The sequence below is a fragment of the Sciurus vulgaris genome, assembly GCF_902686455.1.
Source record: "Sciurus vulgaris genome assembly, chromosome: 6".
NCBI lineage: Eukaryota > Metazoa > Chordata > Mammalia > Rodentia > Sciuridae > Sciurus > Sciurus vulgaris.
Genome location: NC_136466.1, coordinates 35208636 through 35230103, shown reverse-complemented (window position 1 = coordinate 35230103; position 21468 = coordinate 35208636). Strand labels below are relative to the sequence as shown.

The following is a 21468-nucleotide window of genomic DNA, read 5'->3' as shown; positions in this document are numbered from 1 at the left end:
AATTCAGGAGCACTCTACCACTAAGCTACACCCCCAGTTCTTTTTGTTTTGAGACATGGTCTCACTAAGTCACCATGCTGGCTTTGAACCTTCGATACTTTTGCCTCAGTCTCCCAAGTCACTGGGCTAATAGTTGTGAATCACCACACCCAGCTTCTGGAATAATCTTGGTGGCCTGTGTGTGAAGTCTCCACAGGCAATGAAAAGGTCTGTAGAGCAAGGACCTTGACCTCCTTGAATCGCTGCTACTCTTGCTACGTTTTCTGCCCATGGCTCAATGCTCGACCACGGCAGCTGCTCCCAATTTGCTGGGCAAATTGTCCTTTATGGAGCCCTCCTCCACCACCCTAAGCCTGGCTAGTAACCTGTGAGACACTGGATAGTGACAGAGTTGCAGAGACCTGGAATCACTTGGTCCTTGCCACTCCTGAGGTCCAATTGTTCAATACATCCTTTGATTCCGGAGTTATACCTAACTTCAGAAATGGCTGCAAAGAAGGAATTTTTAGAGCTATTAGCCAGATTTATTTTCAATTGGCTTACAATGTAAGAGCTCCCCAAAAACCATGATCTAAGTTACTGTGTTTAAAACCTTTGTAAGTATTTAAAATAACTGCATTCTATCTTGAGGTAAGATCATTATATCTCACAATTTACTTAACCAGTTTGCTATGGCAGCTGTGTAGATTATCCTACTTCTGTGCATTTATCACTATGAAGGCCATTGTTATAAGCTTTTTCAGAAAGGTTACATGATGGCTTCTCAGAATTGGAACTGTGGGGTTAGAGATGGCATGAACATTTTAAGGAGCTTGATGACACTTCTTATGAAACTTCCCACAGCAAATATTCCAGTAACCTGCTTCACCAAGCTGTAGCCAGCACTGGGTTATTATTCATCTATGTTCACCTGCCAAGCAGGATTAGTGCACACTAGTTCTGGTTTGAGTTGATTTCTGCAGATGTTGTGCATTCTTAGCCAAGACTTCATGGTCAGTCTTAAACCTTTTTTTTTCCTTTAATGTGCCTTACATGGCAAGGCCATAAACATGGCTTTGCGTTTGTCATGGATGTTTCCCCCTTTCTATTAGTGTAAACTAGCTTTTTCTTTCTCTTATGGGACACTTCTTCAGCCCATCTCCCTGCTCTTCTCTGCGCTTTCAGGAACACCAGCTTCTTCCAGGCTGCTTCCAGCTTACAGTTTCTGGTGAACAGCGTGGGGAAGAATGGCTGCCACTCACTTGAGGACCAGGGTCCATCATCGGATCCCTTTTCACAGACTGATGCTGGCAGGGATGGTGTAACCAAACACTACCTGAAGAGGAACTAAGAAGGACCTGGAGAAGAAAGTCTTTGATGGTAAACCTAAGTTTTAAGTAAAACATCAGACCACTAAGGACCTAAAATATTCTGAGTTTCTAGTGCACCCTCCTTCACACTAGACACAAGTGCCACAGAGGGAAGTGAGCCTGGCTTCTCTAGTGTTGTTAGCTCTAATATCCATCATCATACAATAGAAGTTACTCTGAGGTTTCAACATGCCAACCCCATAACAACAATGTGCAATAAGAAAGCTAACTTGAATTACAAAAAGAAGTCAATGAAGAACTTCTGGCTGGCCTGCCCCACAGGAAGTCAAATACACAGGCAGTTTCCATACTAGCAAAATACTTTTATTATTTTTATAATGATAAAACAAGGAAGGTAAAGGTTTGTTTTTGGTGTATACCAGAGTTAAGGGAAGTAGAAGAATAGGGGATTAATAGGATTTTATGTACTTCTGATGACCATAAAAAGTTAACAATACCAACTGTTTGCCATAAAACTTATAGCCCCCCAAAAACACATATATAAAGGATCATAGTTTTAAAATCTATAAAAGTAAAAAATATACAGTCGGAAGCTCTAGCGCTTATTCCATCTTTAATATAAAATTGTAAACATTTATTTACACAAAGCACATGTGTATAATGAAAGTCCGAGCACCCTTTTCTTCTGAGTCGTGGCTCCGGGAAGACAGGGACGTGCACGAAGCAGAGTCATCTCCTCCCCTGACTCCCCAAAGCCAGATTCATAAATAAAGCCATGGGCAGCTCCTGGGGGGCCCCAAGAATCACATTTTATTGCTATGACACTGCAGCAAGTGAGAAGCCCACTATCTGTGGAGCCGGCTGGGTCTAAGGCAGAGTGCAGGGGCCGGCAAGTGCTTGGGGCACAGAGGCAGAAGGTGGGCAGCAGCTGGAGGAGAACAGGAGAGGAACAAGGATCCAAAACCAGCCTTTGGCCCTGTTTTTGGTAGAAATCCCACTGAAGTCACCCTCTTCCCCTTCAGATTGGGGAACCTGCTCAGAGGGTGGAGTCTTCACTGGCTTTATAATGATTCATCCCCTTCTTTGAGAGCTAAATTGAGTATCTGGGGAAGGCTGGGAGGATGGTTAAAGAGGAAATGGCCCACACACCACTGGTGGTGGCAAATGGCTATCAGAGATGAGGATCTGAGGGTCCACGTACCCCCAGTGAAAAAGGCACTGCTGGTGCAAACTAATTACCAACCTGTGTACAACCCTTTCATCCCTTCAAAATGACCCAGGCTGGTCACATGAGTATTCTCCTTGGCTCATATCTTTACATGATACTCCATTAATGATCCATTTTGAGACTCTAGGGAAACAGAGATGGGGTTGCGGTTTCTCCGTAGTCCACTGTATAAGCCACTTTTCAGTGGACTCCTTTCCTTCCATCACCTTGTGTAAAGGGTTTTGCCCTGCACTCACCATCTTGCTTTCAATATGAAGAAGTGCTTTCTTGTTTTCCACAAACAGCCCACACACCATATTCCATTCTGTGGGTTCTCAGCTCAGTCAAGTCCATTACCTCATAGACCTTCAAAGAGAATCCGCTTGAATCTTTAGAGAGGATGTGTTAGTGTTATAAAGCAATCTTTAAAAGTGCAAGTCATCTGATGTGGGAGTGGCAGAAGTCAGCTAAGTAGAATTCCTTCCCCTGGGCTGGCCTGCAGCTTCCTTCCCCAAAACTTTATAATGCTAGGGGTTCCCCAAGGAGTTTTAATGACTCCTTTCCCCCTGCAATGTAGTAAATCACTGTTTTCTAGTATGGCTGGAGAGAGGAAGAAGGGGAAGCAGAAAGAAAGGTCATGGGAAAAGAAGATGGGGTAGAAAAAAGACATCTGCACACAACTGAACAATGATTATGCTCCACCATGTTAACATAAATGTCAGAGAAGCTGCAAAAGACGGAAAGTCATAACACATGAGGACACTAGATCTCCAAATCTCCACCTTCAGCATTTAGCCTGGGGTCCTGGTTCCAGGATATGAAAGGGACTCCTGGGGGATTGGTGTACTCAAGAGTGACAACCAGGAAGAACAGCACTAGGAGAAGCTGCTGGGAAGACCCTACGTGGGTCATCAGATCTGCTATCTCATGGCATCCTGTTTCTTTTTGGCATCTGCAGTCAGTCTGCGTTTACAGAAATAATTTTCTACCTTATCCCCTGAAAGCTGACAAAGAGCAAGAATAAAAACAGGCTCTTAATCAAAAGGAAACCCTAGGTTTCCAATGCCTGCTTAATCAATTTAAATCATCACCTATTCTAATCTGCTTAAAACCTTTTTAAAAAAATTTCTAAAAATCTTTTCTATGCTACAAATTGCAAATAATTCTGCTATTTGAAGTTTCAACAAAAAATTGTCTCAGCATTGAGGCAAGTGGAGAAATCTTGGAGAGTCAACACGATGGCACAAATTTTTATAAGCCTGACGTTATGGGGCTTCACTGTTGCTACTGTTGGTTTTTTTGGTCATCTGAATAGGAAACCACCTTTAGAATCCTATCCTGCTGTCCCAATACCTGGCAGTCATGCCAGAAGAGCAAGGGTCAACCCAAAGGACCACCACTGCTGGCCTGGGAGCCCCAAATATCCTGACCAGAGCTGAGCCTTGGCCACAGCTTAGACTCTGCCTTGCATGGCTCCCCTGGCCATGGGCTTTTGGTCCAAAGTAGCTGCTCTTTCTTGCATCTGAGAACAAAAATATAGGATGTGTGAACACTAAAAACACCACAAATTCCTCCATTACTGAGACCCTAGAAGGTCATCCAAATCATTCATCCACTCCTCGGAAGTCCTGTTTTTCAGCAGGGAGTCGATGAGGTCTGTGTGTCCAGCCACACTGGACAGCCCACTGCTGCTCGGCTGCCCACCATAGGCAAAAGGCAGCTCCTGGCCCGCGGTCCGCACAGGGTAGGCCTGGGTGCAGTGCAGTCCTGCCCGGCCACTCATCTGTGAGGCAGGGTTTTGGCTGAAGGCCCCCAGCTCAGGCCCTGCTGGGTTCAGGTTGGGCAAGCCCTGCTGTGGGGCTGTCTGGGGGGGTGCAGGGGCTGGGGCGTTGGTCCTCTGCTGCGTGCTCACTGGGGGCAGCATGGACCCCGCTGCAGCTGCTGAGCTCATGGGGGCCATGGGCCTGCTAGGCATTGCCTGGGAGAACTGTGGACTGGATATTTTCAGATGGGCCTGTTGCATGTGAAAACTGGAGGCTGCAGTGAAGGGACTTACGTTGCTGTTCCCCGGGGTCTGGTTGTTCAGGTTCGGCATTCCCTGATGCTGCCATGAGGCATTTTGGCCTCCCATGGACGCTGACACCCTGGGCACTTGTGGCTTAGTTAAACCAGAGGTCAGGGTCCCTTTATTGTGCTGCTGGGAGAGACCAGAGCTCCCCAAAGAGTTCTGTCCATAAGCAGCTGAAACTGAGGTGTTCTGGCCCACACTGGTCTGCCTTGGAATGTGGGCATGTCCATTGGTGGTTTGTGGTGGGGGCTGGGCAACCATCTGGGTTATTCCAGAGGCCATGCCATAGAGACTGCTCTGAGTCATGTTCTGAGAGCCAGTGAACTGGGCCACACCCCGGTCCTGCTGGCCTGAGTTTGAGGGGAGAGAAGAAACTGAAGCATGTCCAGGGCCCATTGGCATTAGAGTCCCAGGCTGAGGGAACACTCGAGGACAGCTGGAGTTGGATGAACCCAAGTTGTTCATGCCAGGCACAGTAGCAGAAGATCCTATAAGACAGAAGAGTCTATCAATTAAATCAGCATTTCTTTCTTTTTTCTTTGGTTAGGTGAGCATTTCTTGATTGCCATGGTGAGGACTACTATGAGACCCAAGTTGTTGCCATTCAAAGGCATGAAAGACACTGTCCTAATACCAGACCTCTCAAAAGCACAGGTACACTGCCAAGAAAAGAACCCTGGGTGAGTCTTCAGAAAGAAGGTAATGAATACATTGGACTTTAAAAGTACAGAAGTTTAGCAAATTAATAGTTTGGAGGAAAAGAATATTCCAGGCAGAGAAAAGAATGCGCACAGGCCAGAGTTATGAAAGGTAGTGTAGAGACATTAAGAGGGCACCATGGCTGTGCCATGGGGACAGTATCTAGTTAGTTTAGCAATAAGGCAGAAGAGCTAGTCCAGGTCAGACTGAAAAGACCTGATGGCCTCTGAAGAGCAGGGTCATGGTCAAAAAGGAGTTGGTCTGAGACTGTGGACTAAACAGTCCTGCTGGAGAGAGAATGTTTAGGTCACTTTGCTGAGGTAGTGGTAATTTTGGGAGGGCTGTGTAAAGACATTTCACCAGACCCCAATGTTTAAGCCATAAAATAACAAGATGGTCAAGAAGAAAAGAGTTCAGCATGAAAATAACTACTGAGCACCTAGTGTGTGGTAGGTGCCATGCTGAGAGACAGCAGGGAAGGCCCCTGTCCTCAGGGAACTTGCTGTCTAGGGTTTTTAGCCTAGGTAATAGGCACATGGTAACACCATTAACCCAGACAGGTTTTTCTGGATAGGAGGATCATTGTCAGGGATTGGCCACAATTTAAACTTAGTCTTTCCTCTTCTTTCCTCTATTAGCACCTAAATAAAAACTGGGTCAGGGAAAAGAGGAGAGCCTGTAACAGTCCATAACAATGGAGGCAGGAAACATGGGCTAGACCCAGGCTTTGGAGGCACCTGCAGATTCCAATCCTATGTTCCCAGTTAGCACACAAATAAAACCCCATCTGGTTTCTCCTCTAGGACATATGGATATAGTCATTTTCTCTGGGACACTTTATAGTAAGGGTCACTAAGGAAAGAGTGACCCAAGAAGATATCCCAAGAAGAGCTAGGAGAGCAGAAACAGATCAGATCTTACTGTCACCTGAAACCTCTATAAAATTCTGGAATAACAGCCCAAGAAAGTTACCCAACATATCTCAGGAGAACTGCTGAGACCTTAGTATGTTTCCTGCCCTTTCCCAGCTAACTGTCCTCTGCTGATGCTGCTGTTTTTGACACCAAAGTGAGCAGACAGGGAGCAAAAAGAAGCAAAAGATTATACAATTGCATTGAGTCTCTCCTTATCGAGAAAATGAGAGGGTTATTTTTTTTAAAAGAGATACCTAAAGGAAAAATTATAGAAGACACTTCCTGTTGATAAGATGCCTTCTGACTAGACATTATTTTCTTTCTAAGGCATTCCCAGCAATCTGCCTGGTGCTACATGGTGACTTGCGAGCTAGGCCCCCTTAACAGACCAAGGTTTCCATGAATGAGTAAATGCACTTCATGCCTAGCATAGAGCTAGGCAGGGAACAGGAAATTAGCACTCAACAATGACCAAGAAGGAACTGAGAAGACCTGATTGATATGTCCAGTGCCTGTTTCCCTCTGCACCTACTCCACCCCCTTACCTGTGAACTGTCCAACCTGCTGTGGGAAGGTGCTTTGTGTTGGGTCTTGGTACTGGGGCGGTGGGCGGGTCAAATGGCGCTGAAACTGTTGCTTCTCCTAGAAGTGCCAAGAATGACAAAATAATAAATAAGTCAGATATGTAACAAACATACAAGACAGAAACAAAAACAATCCAGGAAAGTCTGGTCAGAGAAAAGTGGTGTTCAAGATTATTACTCAGAGATGGGCTCCTGTGGGAATAATACAGGTGACTTTTTCTTTTTTTTGCATTAGGGATTGAAACCAGGGGTGTTCTACCACTGAGCTATATCCCCAGTCCTTTTTTGTAAAAAAGTTTTATTTTTGAGACAGGGTCTCACTAAGTTGCTGGGGTTAGCCTTGAATTTCTGATCCTGCTTCAGCCTCTTAAATTGCTGGGATTACAGGAATATCATTGAGTTCAGCTCATTTGGGAGATTTTTAATAAATATTATGAAACCAAAGGATGGGACAGATACAAGAAGCAATGAATTAAAAAAAGGGGTGGGGCAAGAGTATCAGTTTAGACAAATGGAGGGTAGATCAGGGAAATCAAACACACAATGAGATATTACCTCACACCACTAGGATGGCCAGACTAAAAAAACCAAAGAGCTAGGGGTGTATGTCAGTGATAAAGTGCTTGCCTAGCATGTGCAAGACCCTGGGTTCCATCTCCAGCACTGTGGGGGAAAAAACAGTCAGAAAATAAAAAGCACTGGTGAGGATGTAAAGAAATCTGCACTCTCATACACTGGTGGTGGGAATGCAAAATGGTGTGGCTACTATGGAAAACAATCTGGCAATTCCTCAAAAGGTAAACAGAGTTACCACATGACTCAGCAATTCCACTCCTAGTATATACCCAAGAGATCTCAAAATACGTGTCTGGCCAGGCACAGTGGTGCATGCCTATAATCCCAGCAGCTTGGGAAGCTGAGGCAGGAGGATTGCGAGTTCAAAGCCAGTCTCAGCAACTTAGCGAGGCCCTAGGCAACTCAGTGAGACCCTGACTCTAAATAAAATAAAATTAAAAAAAGGGTTGGGGATGTGGCTTAGTAGTGAAGCGTCTCTGGGTTCAATCCCTAGTACCAAAAAACAAAAACAAAAAAACACACCTGCACAAAAATTAGTAAATCAATGTTCAGAGCAGTGCAATTCATAAAGTCAAAAGGCAGAAACAACCTGAATACTCATGAACAGATGGGTGAATAAATAAAATGCAGCACAGTCATACAAGGAATTATTAAGCTATAAAGAGGAAGGAATGACTAATAAATAGTACCCAGCTGACTCTTGAGAACATCTATACAAAATGCCTAGAACAGGCAAATGTAGAGGTAGAAAGCAGTTCAGAAGCTGCACAGGGCTGAAGAGGTTGGGGGATGGAGGATGTACTCATGGGTATGGGGCTTGTTTAAAGGTGAAGAAAATGTTCTAAATTGAACTGTAGAGATGGTTGCAAAATTCTGAATATATTAAAAACCACTGAATTGTACAGTTTAAATGGGTGAACTACATCTTATGTGAATTATATCCCAATAAAGCAGTTATTTTTAAAAATGGCAGAACTGGGTCAGTGATCATTCTCAATAGATTTCACTTTCTGGAGCCAATTTCTGGTGATTAAGTCAGTAAACTGTGCATCTTGATCCTAGAACCTCAAAGATATCTTCACTCCTCTCCCCATGTTCTGGCTGACAACAAACTACATTTACAAGGCTGGGACCCATGGTGCCTGACAAAGGGAGCTCAGTGACATAGGAAAATGCACTTACACTTAAAGAGTTCTAGTCATAGATTCTGCCTTCATTCATCCCAAGTGACACAAGGTAGCTTCAGACATAGACCGTCTCTGTCTGAGAAATGCCACACTCCTTTATAAAGTGGATTTTAAAGGACAAAGCACTCTAACACCAGGCATGCAAGCAAAACAGGGCAAATACACAGGTGCAAGTGAAGTCTGTCTGATCTTCTTCCACCTTTCTTTTTACCTGTTCTGCCAGAAGGTGCTGCTGCCTCTGTAGAAACTGCTGTTGCTGCAAATGTTTTTGCTGTTGCTCCCTCTGTTTCTGTTGGTCCAAAAGCAACTGATGCTGTTTCATTACGGCTGCCTGCTGCTGGCTGCTGAGATAGGGGGAGCTGTTGTGAGTGTTGGCCACGGACACAGCAGGTGGCTGGGTCCCCACACTGGCAGCCTGGGCTGGCACAGGGACACTGGAAGAGTTCTGCTCCTGTCAACACAGATGAAAGGGATACAATCAGGGGTAGGTGGGTGGAATCTTTATGTTCTGAGCAGGCCAGATGAGCTTTAACTAGTGAGAACCTCATTCAAGGCTCACTCTTAAGTTGAGCCTCTGCTTCCCAGCTGACCTCCTGTAATAACCTTCCAGTGGGTTGCAGTATAGAACAAAACAGGTGCCTAGCAATGAAGGATCATTCAACACATTAGCTTGGCTCCGTACAGTTCACCAGTGGCAAAAGTGTGGTTTTACTTAAATCAAGCATATTCAAGCTCTCAAATTTGCACAATAGTTCCAGTAAGCAATTAACATTTATAAATGCTCACTTAGTGGAATGTGTGCACACACAAAAGGCCCATAATCTGAAAAAGGTTCTGTTCAACGGAAATGTTATATCCCCAGGGTGTGGACCTGGGTTTGGGGTTATCCCTGAACTGCCTGAAATTATATGTCTGTCTACTTGCATACAAGCATTTTTCTAGGAAGAAACAAGTTAGCTTTTATCAGATACTGTGCTTAAAAAATACTGCATTTCAACAGAAACTTTTAACAGAGTCTCAGGACATAAATCAAAAATGAAAGTCACATCAAAGGTTACCATATTATTCCATCATCATTACTCATATTTAGAAGAAAACTGGAAAAGTACAGGAAAAAGGCAAAAAGCAATTATTATTTAAACAAGTTCAACTTTTTGAGCTCCTTCACAGTTCTTATTTGTATATATAATCCCCCCAAGATTCTTAGATTCTTTTTTTAAAAATATTTTTAACATTAAAAAAATATTTTTCATGTTATAGATAGGCACAACACCTTTATTTTATTTATTTATTTTTATGTGGTGCTGAGGATCGAACCCAGTGCCTCACACATGCTAGGCAACCGCTCTACCACTGAGCCACAACCCCAGATTCTTAGATTCTGATGGTATAATTCCTTCACCCTGTCACCAGAAGCTAAAGGGTTCCTTGAGAATGCTCTGTAAGGTACAATATTTATCACCATGTTGCTCTCTTTTCTTAAGTTCATATGTAATAGCTATGTACTTTTTTTGTTTTGTTGTTTTGAGATCAATTTATTGTGTGTGTGTGCATATTATTCAGAAATGGAAAGAATATAATGACAATTATTTTTAAATTTCACTTAAGTTTTCTGGTCTCTGATCTTATGAGGGTAAAGACTAAACTTTGAACTGGGAAGCAATCCCCAAAGCAGAAATGTACAATACATACAAAATGTGAGATACAATTATAAATTGTTTTTCCCAGAACTGGGCACTGAACCTAGAGACAGGTGCTCTACCACTGAGCTATATTCCTAGCCCTACAAGTATAATTTTAATTTAATTCAAATTAAAAAAAAAAAAGCAGGTGAAATTGCATTACAATATATATTCAAAATATGTGACATAAAATTACTAATAAAATTACACATATGCATATGTGTGTGTGGGTGGGTATAACTATATTTTCAAAACTCACTTTCAATTTTAAGCCTCCAGGACATTTCAGTTCACAGTAACCACTTTCTAGTTAATTGACTCCCCTGGCCTCAAGGGAGGTGAAGGGACTGAACATCTTCATTTTATGCCAGAGGTGAGATATATACTTCCCTACCAATATTTCTCTTCAGACAAAGAAGGGGGCAGAAGAGACAATACTCTGGGAGAGATAGCAAGGTGCTCCAACCAGGAAGTGTCCGAAGGCAGACCACTGCCTCCCACCTAGAGCCAGGCACAGGTTCATCCCTCTTCCAGAGATTAGACAGCAAACAAAGAAAGATGGGGCCACAGTGGGAGAGAGTCTCATGTCTTCATATCTGTCCACAGCCCTGGACTCCAGAGTTCAAATATGAAAGAAATACATTAAAGGCAAACTTCTTAGTTTGAAATTTGGCTTGGGCCTAAAATTCAGGCTGTGGATATCTATTTCCTCCTATGCTGTGGGGCTGAGTTTAAGCACAATCATATGCATACATGTCTACATGCATTTCTGTATACCTTAATACCATCTAATAAGATATCCAACTTTAAATAGTGGCTATAGGGCAAACAGTAGGCAATATGTCATTGAATCCTGATGTTCTCCCTATAATGGGTTTATTAGTTATCTATCACTGGATAACAAGAAACTTTAAAACTTACTAACTCATGATTTTAATCTGGACAACAATTCAGGCAGGGCTTAGCAGGGCTCCTTCTGTCTTGTGTAATTAGCTGATGGTTCACAAGGAGGCTCAGTTTTAGAGAGTGAGTTGGTTGTCACTGTGGCACCTTGATTCTCCTCCCCTGGTAACTCATCCTCTAGTAGATAAAATGGACTCTTTTCCCAGCTTCCAGGGCATTCCTGGGTCCTCCCTATAGATCTTCTAGCACCTGCACCTGTTTAATCCCTAGTAATGCAAAAGAAAAAAAAAAAAAAATTAAGCAATTCACTTACCTGGCCAGGTGGAACTAGTGATCGGAAGGGCATATTTCCTGGCTTTGGTTTCATTATAAACAAGTTCTGTTCATTATTCAGATGAGGCAGCTGCTGGGAAAGATAGGCCATCAAAGCTGGCTTGCTCTGGCCAGACCCAGGACCACCTTGCCCACAGTCTGCTTTGTAATGAGAAAGGGGTTTTGTATTGCCATAGTCTAGCACTGAACCTTGGTTATTCATGGAGTTCTGATTCAAGTTACTCAGTGGCTGGTGACTCAGCAGGTTCACATGGCCTGGCTGGAGGTAGGCGCCTCCAGGCCGAGGGGAACTCTTGTTTACACTAGGCATCATGAGCAGTTTGGAGTTGGAGAAGTCTTGCTTGTAGCTGGGAGGGCTGGCAGGTTTCTCCATGTTATAAGGGACATCTAAGGGACTGTGGGAAGGTCCCGTCTGCTGCCATGTGGACAACTGGCCTGGGGTGGGTGCTGGGGTGGCCTGCTGTGGGTTCTGGAGCATCTGCTCACGCTTCTGTTTGGCAGCAATCTGCTGGAGCTGGTGGGCAGAAGACAGGTCTGAGGCCCCTCCTGGGCCCTGGCTAGGCAATACCACGCTTGTGAGGGCTCTTTGTGCATTCTGGGCTTGGGCTGATGCCGGCATCAGGTTAGAACTGGGATTGTCTGCCACGGGTTGACCAGAGGTATGGAACAGGGTCTGAGGGCCTCCAAGGCTAGGGGAATCTGTGCTAACAGGAGCGGATGATGGCCCCAGAAAGGTCTGTCCTGCAGACCCAGTCCTGACTTGTGGAGAGCCCAACTGTTCTTGCTCAAAGGTTGCTGGAGAGAATTCTGTCTTAATATTAATGTCCTGGGTCAAGGGGGTTTGTGTGGCAGAGGCAGAAGGCTCTGGGTCTTTCTTCTCCTCAAAATCCTCTGTAAACAAGTCCTTCATGTCTTCATCAGGCACTGACCTGTTCAGCTCCTCAATAAGCTCCTTCCACTCCTGCTCATTAAGGTTAAGGTCAGGCATAAGGTTGCTCTGTGATATAGAGCCTCCAGCCCCAGTAATCATGCAGGGCAGGTCATCAACAGGTTCCTGCTTCAGTTCTTTATTCAGGCTTAGAGGAAATGACTCCCCAGGGTTGCTGCCTCCATTCAAGTGGAGGCTGGAGTCCGTAAGACACTTTTTGTTGATGGAGTCTAGCCCCAGGGAGTGCTTTCCACTGGACTGCAGAGCATCTCCCCCTGCAGTATTGTCAGGCGGACCAAGGGGTGAGGCTGGAGGGAGCCCATTGGTAGACACGGCTATGCCTAGAGGGGCCTCCCGGCGGGTCTTCTTATGCCCAGAAAAGAGATCTCCATAGCCATTTTGCTGATCACCATTCTGGGGGGAGGCAGCACTGTCAAGATTCCTCTTCACTGTATCATGAAGATGCTGAAAACATTGGAAAGAGAAACTTAGGTACATAATAACATGTCCAAGGTTCCCTCTGCTTCCAATAGTGACTTAAACCAGCATCCCTTCAATGCTTTCCTGTGGATGTGCACCTCCCACTTGTGGGGAACACTTCCACTTCCCCAAGTCTGTGCCTGGTCAGTCAGAATTGGATGTCTAGTTCAGCCAGGGGAAAGCAATACATTAGACCCTATCTTTTTGCAGGATAGAAGCCTGATGCTGTCCACTGCCATCTAGTTTGAGGGTTTGTGCAAGAATAGAGTTAAGGAAAAAAAGAGCCAGAGGACACATCTACATTCTTGAGGATACCACTGGAGTTCTGGATCTTATCTCACCTGAGATCAGTCATACTCCTGGTCTTTGCATTTACATGAACCAATAAATTAATTCTTGTGTTGAAGCTGGTTTAATTTAGATTTTGTTACTTTCATTGAGGAAACCCTGACCAGTGCAGTCTCCTTCTCAGGTCAAGGTGTGTGCTGATCACAAGTACTCTGAAAATTGCAGTCTCCTTCACAGGTTGAGGTGTGTGCCCTGCCTCTACCAGGTTGCATAGGCCTGCTTCCTTTATTTTTTTGTTTTTTGATTTTTTTTGTTTTTGTTTTAATTAGTGCATATAAACTATACAGAATATAAGTTTTATTGTGGCACATTGTACATGCATATAACATCTTTGATCATTTCTAACTCCCCATTCCCTCTGGGGAATTACAGATGGGATTACAGATGTATGCTACCATGCCCAAAGCCCATCTGTCTTCATACCACTTCTTGGGTCTATCCCTTTTCTCCACGCTGGACAGTTCCCTTATATGCCATATAAGATTATGACTTTCAGGTTCTCTTCCACTCTCCTCCCTATCAACTCCTAAACATCTTCCAACCCTTGCTCCCAATCGCCCCTCTTACAAACCTTGTCACTTTTTACTAAGACCTTTAACTGGAACACCATCATGTCTTCTCTGGCACCATTATTTTCTGCTTCCCCATTTTCTCCTCCACTAGACTCATTCAACTAATCTTTTTATGAGTCTACCTATGCCAGGGATAAGCACTGTGGGGAATACAAAGACAAATAAGGTACTCCTTACTCTTCATAGGCTTCTAGTCTTCTAGAACACAGGACATACAGATATAACTACAGAATAAGATCAATATGCAACTAGGCACAGTAGTGCACACCTGTAATCCCAGCTATTCAGGAGTCTGAGGCAGCAGGAAGATTGCAAGTTTGAGGCCGATCTGGGTAACTTAGCAAGATCCTATCTCAAAGCAGGGAGATGGGGAAGGGCTGGGGATGCAGCTCAGTGGTGAAGTGCCCCTAGTCACTTCAATCCATTACTATTCAATCCACAGTAATGAAAAAAAAAAAAAAGAAGAAGAAGAAGAAGAAAAAAGAAAAAGGCAAACGTCCTATACAAGCACTATAGCAATAAGTATCCTGAGAGTTCAGGGGCAGGAATTACATGAAAAGAACATGACAGCGAGGTGGGAAGGAGAGAGAGTGGTTACTTCCCTAGCTTCATCTTCAGCCATCAGGACGGACTACTCTAAGGCCCAGAGGAGGTACCTGTTCTCAGCCTCTAAACCTGTGCTGCTCCCTTCCTAGTTTACTCTTATTATGTTTTTGTTCTTCATCCTCCACCCCTAAAGTTATCCCTCTCTCCCAGTAACCTTAAGCATGGATGGTATATTATTAAAAATTACCCTTGCCAGGCATGATGGTGCATACCTATAATCCCAAAGACTCAGGAGGCTGCTAAGGTAGAAGATTCACAAGCCTTAGCAACTTAGACCCTGTTTCAAAATAAAAATTTTTAAAAGGGCGGGCATATAGCTCAGAGGCAGATAGCTCCCGGGCTCAATCCCCAATACCATCTACACAAATGTCCCAAACAACAGCCCTAAATATTATCTCTAAACAAATTCCGAGGAAGTCATGAGTAGTATGCAGTACTCCCTGTTAAATCCAGTTGCAGAGAAGGGCCACAAGGACCCCTCTCAATAGCCCTAGAAGCTAAGTGCCATTGTGCTCTTGGGCATCCTGACTGAGGTAACTCTGAGAGCACCAGCTCTCAGCGGCAGACCATGTGCTGGACACCACAGAGGTCAATTTTCTCAATCTCAGTTCAAGTTCTAATGCTCCTATTCCTTTTTCTACCATATTAAGGTTTTCATATTTTTTAAATGTTAAAGTTGACTGCACAGAACTGTGTAAATCCCAGCTGAGCATCTAATCCATATATGGGTACCTAAATTGGTCTGGAAAAAAACTTAGGAATGCTTCACAAATGGAACTGTAGGGCAGAAGTAAGCAACACAATCCTAGGACCCAATTTAAGAACAGGTCTCCGTAACCCAAGAATGGATGGCTGCTTTACTTCTATGCAGGTTCTTCAGCTTCCCACTGCCACCTAGGGGTGAGTAGAAAAAAAGAACTCAGGCTTCTAAAATGGGCCCTTCATAAAATACAATTTGAAAAGTTTCCTCTGAAAAGGTACATTCATCCCCATTTAACTGGTCAAAAGAATATGAGTTGCTAATATTTCTTTCCTTTCTGTGTTTTCTAATATTTTCTTTGTTCCAGAGAGTCAGGTCCAGGATGGTCTGTTTACAGACCTAGAGTTCAGTTTCTCATCTTCCTAAGGGGAAAGAAGGAAAGCTAAGGGGTCAAGGCATTTGATGAGTCAGCTGGCTGTCCCAGATTAGAAACAGAATCCCTCTTTGCCCTAACAATTATAAAAGCTGCCACTCCCTCTTTCAAGAGCCGCGTGCAAACAGCTGCAGACAAGTTCCAAAGGAACAACTCAATTTTGCAACACTGACTGCTTTTAGCCAAAGGAAACACAGGGCAGTTTTCTCAACTACTCACAAAATTTAACTGGAATGATGTAGGTGGGATTGGGGAGTGTGGAATGTGGTGGCCCTGGCAGATTTTTAAGACTTGGGCATTTGCAGGAGTGTCAGATACATGCATGGCATTGTAAAGGAAGCAAAGATGAATAAGCCTTGGAGTCTAATCGCCAGGCATTTACAATGGAGATGGGAAAACTGCCTAAACAGTTTAAAAGTTATGTAAAAGAGTAGATGTTGTAAAGCAATACAAGTCTGGCTGCCATCTATATGCTCAGAGTAAGTGGACTTCTGGGTGCTCAGTTCAGAGGCTCCTGTTGTAACTACAGAATAGTCTCAGTGGCACACAGGATTCCAGAAGGATTCAGTTCTGGAAGATGATTCAATCAGAAGCTTATGGTCTGCTGGAAAATAGTCCGTACTCAGAGATGGCTATCAAGGAACAACCCTACAGGCCTGACTCCCACACTAGCCTGGGCAAGCTCTCTCATGAGAAGGCCTCAACCTCTAGGTGCCACCTGCCACCTTCTTTGGGAGAGGGGCTCTGGGATATCAATGCTGCTCTGAATCATGCAACACACATCCTCTCCTCCACCCCCCACACATTAGTCTTATAGTAGACAGTAAGGGCCTTCGCCTAGTCTCCACTTCCTCTTTCAACCATCACTGCTGCAATCCAAGTGTGCTTTGTGGTCAAACTCACTACAAAATGATACCTACTTGCTTCCACTCTAAGTTAACAGATGGGCTGTTGAAGACAGGAGTGGTTTTCTTTTATCAGTGCTCCTTACTCACTGGCAGCCAGCTGGGGCGGCCATGGGTGAGGCACTTCCTGCCCCCCCCCCCCCCCACCGCCTGCACCGGGAATTTGCTTTTTTTTCTCCTCCACCTTCTCCTCCTCCTGTCACCCTCCTTTCAGTCAAACACCCCCAATCTCACCCCTTGGGGCCAGTACTTCAGTCCTCTGTAATGTGGTTTCCATCCCTCACAGTTTGGAAATGGATTGGATGTGGGGGAAAAGAAAGGCAGGAGTTAGGACTGCCACCTCCACGGAGGATGATGGTCTGCATGCTGTTAAACACATTCTACACTTTCAGTTTTTCCTTTCCCTCTCCCCCTGCTTCCTAGTCCCTCCACCATCTGCCACTTAATGATTCCATTCATTTGCCTTCATCTTTAAAGTTCTTTCTCCTCACATTCCTTTCCCACCCTTTCTAGCCTTCTCTCCTACTCCTGGGGTTGTTTCTTCTGTCTCCTTTGAAAAGTCTCCCCTTTTCCTGATTTTCAATTAACTGAAGTCCTCTCCCCTGTTCATTCTATATTCTCTTCCATGTCCCTCATGTTCCCAGGACTGCAGATCAGGCCCAAATGCTGAGCCATCCAGTCCCCGCTCCTCTAACTTCCTTTTCTATCTCCTATTGTGCACCATGCTGTCACACACCAGTCTCACAGTTGCTCACAAGTGCCCACTCATTCCTGCTATAGGGCCCCTGTACTTGCTCTTCTCTTTGCCAGAACACTTCTTCCCTCTGATCTTTAAAGGATGACTCATCTGCAATTCAGGTCCTTTATCTCCTCAATCATTCCCTGATCACCTCTCCTCCCCATAATCAGGCTCTTTCTTACTTCCTTGTTGACTTCCCCAACAAGGCACTCATCTGAACCTAGCTCCCCTCATAAGAACGATGAGCAAAGATCTCCAGTCCTAAAAAAGGGCCACTCAATAAACATTGATGTCTAACTGTAATATCTCTGGCCTGCCACTTGTGCAGAGATCCTGACTCCTGTCTGTCCTCCTACTTACTCAGCATGCCTCTACTTGGGTGTTCACTGACAATTCAGGTGAAGTCTGTCCAAAGCTGATTTCAGTTTCTCCAGTCATACTCTCCTTTCCTTGCTTCCATCTCAGAGAATGTCACTACTAACTGTTCAGTCACATAAAGCAGAAAGCAAAAGAGCAGCCCTTGATCCCTCCTTCTTCATCAACCCCATCTAATCAGTCCCAGGTTCTTGGTTTTTTTTCTTTTCTTTTCTTTCTCATTTCTTTTTTCTTTCAGTGCTGGGGATCAAACCCAGTGCCCTGCAAATGCTAGGCAATTGCACTATCTCTTACATTTTCTTGACCTCACCCACTTGTCCATTCACTAACACCACTTTCTCTTGCTTGAATTATTTCAATTGTAGCTAAGGACAATCTTGTCGTAGTCCCCACCCCCATCTGTATTGCACACCATGATCAGAGTGATGGTGCTGAAGGCAAATCTGATCACATCAACCTTCAGTGGCTCCTTGCTGTCCTTGGGTTGTCACAGTCTGGAGCTTGGCTCTGATATCCTTTAGTACCATCTCTCCAACCACACCCAGGCTGCATTAACACACTGTCCAGGATACTCCAGAAGTATAGGTTAAATCAGAATTTTTGAAGTTAATTTTGGCAAGTTCAGTCTAACACCAAACTTGCTTTTGCTTTGCCCATGAGCTCTACCAAGGTGCCCTGTATGTATGGTATACTCAGAGGCCCCTCAGATGTCCTGACTTGTTTCTGTAGGGGCAAGTCATTACTTATCCAGTGTGCCTTGCTGACCACTCATTCCCAGTTATTTATTATGATTTATTTCCAGTTTATTATTATTATAACTCATTACTCCCACTTAATTCAGAATCTCACTCAGTCTTTAAAACAACCCTGGAAGATGAGAACCATTATTCCTATTTTATAGCCAAGGAAACTCAGAAAATTACATGATATTCCCTGAGCTTTGTGCATTCAGCTGTGAATGTGAATCCCCTATGAATATAGGATGTCTGCTGCAGATCCCCCAGTCCAGTCACCTATAACAGAATGAGAACTGGGCCCCAATTAATCCCACTTTCACACTGAGACTGACACTGAGAAAGGAGCTTGCCTCTGAAATGCCAGCATCTAAGTGGCGTGAGTCAGAGTTTCAAACTGTACAAACAAGGAGTGTCCTAAGCATGCAGAAGAACACCATTAAGAGTCATTACCAGAAAAACGGGCTGTGCTATGATGAAATCCCACACACCAGGGTCATAACGATTCTTTGTAAGCTATTGAAAAAAAGAAAAATACCACAGAGCCACTGATAAGTGACTACTAAAAATTCCTACTTTTACAATATTATTTGTGTTAAGTTTGGAACAGTCACTGAGTTAGAATACAGACAACCTAGCATGGGGAGTACTAAAGATCTCTGTAGAACACCTGTCACTGAATCTACTCATCATGGACATAGAAAGACAGTGAAGTCTGGATTGATGCATTTTCCAGAAAATTTTACAGTTTGGTTTCTAAAATTTTCATCATCACTTAAAAAAAAAAAAAAAAAAAAAAGTTTATATTGGGGATTGAACACAGAGCTGCTTTACCAATGAGCTACATCCCCAGTCCTTTATTTAAATTGTTTTATGTTGAGGCAGGGTCTCACTAAGTTGTTTAAGGCATTGCTAAATTGCTGAGGCTGACCTTGATCTTCCTGTCTCAGCCTCCAGAGTCACTGGGATTATAGGCATGCACCACCATACCTAGCTTAAAACAAAACAAAATAAAACAAAAAAGCTTAAAACAAAACAAAATAAAACAAAAACACTTTTAATTGTGAAATAATTATGGGTTAACAGGAAATTGCAAAAATGACACAAAGATGTGCTAGGTCCTGTTTTCCTCAATGTTTACATTTCACATAATTATAGCACATTATCAAAATCAAGAATGTGATATGGGTATATATTATCTTTTTTTTTTTTTTTTTGGCAGTATTGGGATTGAATTCAGGGTCTTATACATGCTAGGCAAATTCTCTACCACTGAGCTACATCTCCAGCCCTTTTAAAAAGCTTTTTAAATTTTGAGACAGGGTCTTGCTAAGTTGCTGAGACTGACCTTAAACTTTGAATCCTCCTGCCTCAACTTCCCTAGAAGCTGTGATTACAGGACACTGCACTGGGCATGTTATCTTTTTTTAATAAAAGTTTTTTTTTTTTTTTTTTTTTTTTGCAGTGCTTAGGATGGAAACCCTGGCCACTTTCAGCAAACACTCTACTATTGGGTTACATCCCTAGCTCTGATAAAAGCTTTAAAAAAACAAGTCAAAAAACTAAGAAAGCAGGGCTTTTTAAGTATTTAACAACAATATAATCTCCTGCATTATTATAAAGCAGAGAGTTAGAATTCACTGAAAAACAAAATTGTTAACTATACTGATTCTTGTACTTGGCAGGTACACATTGTCTTCATGATAAAAAAACCAAAGTGGAAAACTAAATGAGGCTCAGGTTGCCTGGTGGAATGAATACAAAGCAGGTTATCGTAAGACACAATCCATTTAGGATCTGCTTCCTTGACCTTGAAGATGCTTGGGTTAGATGATGGAAAGTGGATAGTGGTTTGCAGGGACTGAGGAGAGGGAAATTATTATTTAATGGATATAGAGTTTCAGTTTTGCAAGGTGTAAACACAGTTCTGGAGATGGATAGTGGTGATGGTTGCACAAGTACCATGTGAATACACTTAATGATATTGTGTTGTGCATTTAAATATGGTAAGATGGTAGGTTCTATGTTTATGTGTATTTTACCATAATAAACATTTTAAAGTGATCCTACATCCCATCAGTGTTCAAATTTCCCTGTCTCATCAGTATCTTTTTACATTTGATCTTAGCCAAAAGGTTGAGAAGCAATCTTTAACCATCTTCTAAAAGTTGGATGTGGTGGAGCATGCCTGTAATCCTAGTGGCTCAGGAGGCTAAGATAGGCGGATTGCAAGTTTGAGGCCAGCCTCAGCAACTTGGTGATGATCTATGCAACTTAGTGAAACCCTGCCTCAAAACAAAAACAAAAACAAAAACAAAGAAGGCTAGGGATGTGGCTGGCTCAGTGGTAAACCTCCACTGGGTTAAATTACTAAATAAAACAAAACAAAACACCAAAAAAAAACCTTCTTTATGGAAGATATCAAATATATAGACATAAGAGTATAAAAAGTCCCCACATGCCCACTGGCCAAGTGAAACACATGGCCAATTTTGGCTTATTTATGCCCTAGCTACTGCCTGCACTAATCTAGGAATCACATCTTTTCTCCTTAAATACTTTAGCATATATTTCTAAAATACAAAAAGCTCTTTAAAAAATAATCACATCATTACTGAAAGTTAAAAAAAAAAAAAAAAATCAAACTGTTTTTACGGTTGGTTTCTTCAAATCAGGATCCAACATGCTACATCTGGATGATATGCTCTTAAGACCTTTCCCATATGTAACATTCTCTCTTCTTCTCCCACTCTCCTTACTATTTATTTGTCTAATAAGTTTAGCCATTTAACCTGGATAATTTCCTACTGCCATAGTTGGCTGATTATATCCCCATGGTGTCTTTTACAAGTGCTTCTACCCCCTGTATAAGACTTGATCAGTTTCAGATTGGGGGAGGGTGGACAAATACTTATAAATTATTTAGTGCTAAAAGACATTTTAGTAGGTTCTTAGTACATGAGGTCAGATTTGCATTTGCTTTGTTTTTACTGCAGGGCTTAATACATGTCAGGTGAGTATTCTACCACGGAGCTACAACCTTAGACCTTTTATTTTTTAGTTTTGGTACTGGGGATTGAACCCAGGGAAGGGTACTTTATCACTGAGCTACATCCTAGTTCCTTTATTTATTTTTTATTTTGATACAGGGTCTTGCTAAGTTGCTACGATTGATCTTGAACTTG

The 21468-nt window shown here is 43.1% G+C and overlaps 1 protein-coding gene across 1 annotated transcript in view; it reads right to left on the bottom strand.

Annotated features, from left to right (window-relative positions):
• Positions 1–1657: 1657 nt before the first annotated feature.
• The window catches only part of MAML1 (mastermind like transcriptional coactivator 1), a 44301-nt gene continuing 24490 nt past the window's right edge, over positions 1658–21468 (bottom strand). Inside the window, exons 2-5 of the mRNA XM_079144118.1 lie at positions 11444–12856; positions 8757–8996; positions 6744–6840; positions 1658–5073 (exon numbers count right to left, since the gene is read on the bottom strand). Of these exons, the coding sequence (XP_079000244.1) occupies positions 4094–5073; positions 6744–6840; positions 8757–8996; positions 11444–12856 (2730 nt within the window). The 3' untranslated portion in view covers positions 1658–4093. The remainder of the gene's footprint in view (positions 5074–6743; positions 6841–8756; positions 8997–11443; positions 12857–21468) is intronic.